Genomic DNA, 4457 nt, shown 5'->3' with positions numbered 1-4457 from the left:
AACAAGTCTTGAACAATACAACACCCCTATCAATTACCACCAGCATCCATGCGCACACAATTCTCTATAATATGTTCCAATGGTAAATGTAATAACAAGTATTTTTAAGCACAAACGCAGGAACTGATCCATGACCCAGATTACAAGTTTAATCAAGTAACTCAAAGCAAGATGAAACACAATTTAGCAACACCTAAACTCAAGTTACATCTAACATTGGAGAAACAGTTTAACACAAGAAATAGCAAAATTATTGGTCCAACATGAAGTTCATTATCACCCACCTGCATCAAATATCTTATCATATCCATAAGATCCACAGCAATCACTAGTATCGATCATGACGCCTGGCATAAGAGAATACTGGTTAGATATTTGGAACCAATCCCATGATGAGTTTGACATGTGATGAAAGCTTTGTCATTAAACGACGTAGCAGCACATCATTGGATAATATTGTATACAACTTTCTTAAACTAACAATATATCAATTAAATTCAATAAGATAATGATGTAATAAAGAGAGAATGAATCAGCCAAAGATTAAGCCAGAAGCTCTCAACCCAGACAAATTATACATGTTCTCTTGTATTTGGACCCCACAAGAGCTTTAGGAGTGACAATGTAGCAAGTTATGCCCGACTATTAGATGATGGACCCACTTGTCTCACTCCTATTCAATTTCTCCATGGTTAACCAAGGGATGTTGTGGGGAAAATATACATAATTAAGAAATAGCTACGGGAGAATGTACCTATGACGATCATAGTCTCTAGAACGCTCTCGAGATCGTGAGCGGGACCTCCGGCGACTTCTTGAGTCATAGTGTCTGGAGCGATCAGAGTCCCTGTCACGATCTCGATCATAACCACGGTCTCTACCATTATGCCTATCACGATCCCTGCTCCTATGATCATAGTCTCTGCCTCGTTCACGAGTCTCGCCACCTTCACGGTCCTTACTTGACTCCCTGTCACGATCCCTACTCAGTTCTTTTGATCTAGCAAACAAATGCGACAAATATTAACATTAACAAGTTACGAAATTATATTTGAATGTCCATCAAATATGTATGTTTCTACATTACAAAGCAATAAAACTTACTTCTTATCATCCTGCCAATCAATCTTTCGGCTCTTGTTCCTTTCTTCCTGAATCAGAAAATAACACAGTATGAGATCCTCTCCCAAAAAAAACCAAAAGTTAATATCATTCTGGATAAATAAAATCCACAAATACAGCAAAGGCATGCCCAAAAACAAACCCCCGGCCATACAAAGTCAACCTCGTCATTTTGTTTCTTTTGATTCTTCATTTGCCTATGGATGGCAAGACACTTTGAAATAATCAGAAATAACATTTAGATTTAACAATAGAGTAAAAAAGGAATCTTTTTCAATATTGAACAAACAAAACAAACCAAAATTGGCGAACAATTACTCCAACGTGCGTCTCCCATAACACTATGTATGGCAAATAACTGGGTGCACAAAGTGACAAACTTGCTATGAAGATCATCAGTGATGGACAAAAATGTAATCACTCGACTGGAAACCAGAGACATCAATCTGAAACATATTTCCATTTTCTTTATATTATGATGGTAATGATAAAATACTTGATTAACCTAAAAAGTGCACCATCATACAATGCCAGATTAAACATCAAAATCAAAATAACAAGTGCATCTATCCACAAGTAAGTGCGCTTTCAGAAGGACCTAATTGAAAGTTTAGTTAATACTAATTGGCAAAGGATGATTAACACCAAGAGATATAAAAACCATTTTCCTTTAGGCCTTGTTTGGGAGTGGGGTTTTGGAGGGGAGGGGAAGGAAGGGGATGGCTTTGGAAAGCCTTCCCCTTGTTTGGGAGTTGGATCAAGGAGATGGGAAGTTTTTGGAGGGTTTCTCAATCCCTCCAAAACCCTCCATATGTCTATTTTTAAAGTTCCCCCAATTTGTGGGGGGGTGGAGATAAAATGTCAAAATAACTAAATATGTTTAGTAATAATATATAATTATATATTATTGTCCATTTCTCATTGTTAATTACATTTTTAATGGAAAATAAAAAAATATTCTTACATTATCATTAGTTTGCCCTCCTTTATCTAAATTTCATACTCCCAAACAAGGGAGAGGATTTCCTTCATTTTCCCTTCTCTTCCTAACCCTTTGATCCCTCTCCTTCCATTTCCCTCCTAACTCCCAAACAAAGCCTTAAGATTAGAGAACTTACATTATGTACTAATTGGAATCTGTTTGGAACTAAGTGAAACAAACACCAGTAACAGAACCAACATCTATGATCATGGAGGGCATTTAAAAGATCAGTTTAAAGGATAGCTCAATAAACTCAACACTGTTCATTTTTCTTTTCTATACAATGCATGAAAGAGAGATGATGTGACTATATATTTCAGGAATAAGATGGAAGCAATAACAAGGAATATCATCAACACTGAAGCTTTAGGGAGACATGTTGCAAACATCCGACTGTCAAATCCTGACATTTTCTCATTATCAAATGTGAAATACATATTTTGGAACCAGTTATAGAATAGAATACAGTTACACAAGAATGATGAACAGTGTGATGTCTTACTTGGAGTTCTGCTAACTTCTCACGGATCTGCATATATCCTAAATGAAGTTTCCCTCCAAAATGGTCAGCTAAGCGGCGATCACTGCAAATAATAATAAAAACCAAATGTTTAAACAAAATATAGATAAGTAGCAAGATATAATACTGATGTAATGCATGATTGCCCCAAAAAATTCTAGCTAAGAATAGCATGATCTACAAGCAGAAAACAGAAAAGACGCACATTCTTTAGCTGCAAAAGTTATCCTCGTAAAACCGGCACAACAGCCTGCTGGTGACAAGGAGGTATTACTAACTTGTAAAAAGCTGAAGCACTTGAAACCCCAAATTCTAATTACATAAATCCCTAGGAAAACAGAAGAAAGCAGGAAAAACATGCAGGTGGCATAGGATCAGTTCTTACCTGTCATAAACACTCAAAAATGCCCCACAAATGTCGCACACACGTAGCTTCTGATCAGTCTGAATTGATAAATATATACAAGTAAAACACATATAAGAATCATTACAGATACAATACAACATAATAAGACAATCGTTAAAAAAAATATGTCAGCGCAAATTTTTTAACACTGTTGTCACATCATACACCGTTCATGTGTACACGGTCAGTGCACACACTATTTTCTCTTTAAAAAGGGTACCAGAATTGTGGACACATGGTGAAGATATGTATATAATTCTTTACATGTTTTCCTTTAACACAGTGGGAAAAGAGATAGATATGTATATAGTACTCTCCCATCCCAAGTGCTAACAATGAATTTGTTAGAGACAAGACATGTTATGGTATACCTCCAAGTTTTATTAATTGGAGAAATAGCTAATACAAAATTGTACAAGGTCAATAATTCTTACACTGAAAGGGAATTGGGAAATTATTTCTACGCTTTACCCAATCTACTCCAACATATTATCAGGAGCATCTTTCATATATTTCACTGAATAATTCTAACATCCATGGTTGTAAATATTGCAATTCAACATGAGGAATCGTATGACTCTGTGTATGATTCTAACGACTAACATGTAATTTACCGTGCTGGTGAAATATAAATGCATATCTTATCACATACAAGGAGTTACAGCTAATGGAAAATATACTTACAATCCGAACATCTGCAGCTGTGTACTTAGAAGGATCCAACGGTGGCTCCTGCCTTGGAGGGAGCTGGAAGAGAAAAAAACATTTAATTATAGCCATGTGTAAAATCTGGAAATGGGTTTAAAAAGAACACAATTTTGGAAGCACGTGAACATGGCAATAAAAATTATTTCAAGAACATTATAAACAAAACCATATATAACCATAAAGCAAATGAAGGACCTTCTTAAGTGCTTCAGCCTCTTCCAATGCTTTTTGTGCCTCATCAACCATTCCTTGTTCACCTGTTCGTTCAACACACATCATTAATTAACAAGTAAAAAACACTTCTCTAGAAGACGGCATCTGCTCCCATTTTGCATGTATTAACAGAAGGCAAGGAACAAGCATCTTGTTGAAATTTGTTTGGTTGTAACTGAAGACAGACACAACCAAGTTCCAAACAAATGAAAATGCTATTATGACGGCCAGCCAACCATCAACTATATTTATATTGAACCACATTTATTTCAAATCTTTCCAGAGGCTTAAGTCACAATACATTAGATAGGAAACATAAAATAAAAAATCATATCAAAGGTATACTTTTTTGGCTAAATCCTTTCCACAAACCTAAAGACCTATGTTACAATATCAGCATCAGTTATTTTCAATTATGGTGCAGAACTAAGGGGGTTGATTATAATATTTTGATAATGTTATTGTCATTTTCATATGGATAATTTTTTTTTGGGGGGGGGGGGCTA

The 4457-nt window shown here is 35.6% G+C and overlaps 1 protein-coding gene across 3 annotated transcripts in view; it reads right to left on the bottom strand.

Moving 5' to 3' along the window:
* Positions 1-4457, bottom strand: part of LOC109352353 (putative RNA-binding protein Luc7-like 1) — an 8411-nt gene continuing 3954 nt past the window's right edge. The window contains exons 7-14 of one of the 3 annotated variants that reach the window (XM_019594306.1): positions 3934-3995; positions 3715-3777; positions 3010-3068; positions 2607-2688; positions 1105-1151; positions 755-1000; positions 304-350; positions 1-271 (exon numbers count right to left, since the gene is read on the bottom strand). In XM_019594306.1, the coding sequence (XP_019449851.1) occupies positions 329-350; positions 755-1000; positions 1105-1151; positions 2607-2688; positions 3010-3068; positions 3715-3777; positions 3934-3995 (581 nt within the window). In that variant the 3' untranslated portion in view covers positions 1-271; positions 304-328. Of the gene's footprint in view, positions 351-754; positions 1001-1104; positions 1152-2606; positions 2689-3009; positions 3069-3714; positions 3778-3933; positions 3996-4457 lie in introns of all 3 variants that reach the window. The other 2 variants (XM_019594304.1, XM_019594307.1) reach the window with 2 other exon arrangements.

The sequence above is a fragment of the Lupinus angustifolius genome, chromosome LG07 (genome assembly GCF_001865875.1).
Source record: "Lupinus angustifolius cultivar Tanjil chromosome LG07, LupAngTanjil_v1.0, whole genome shotgun sequence".
NCBI classification, from domain to species: Eukaryota; Viridiplantae; Streptophyta; class Magnoliopsida; order Fabales; family Fabaceae; genus Lupinus; species Lupinus angustifolius.
The sequence above is the reverse complement of the archived record's forward strand: the minus strand, read 5'-3'. Positions and strand labels throughout refer to the sequence as shown.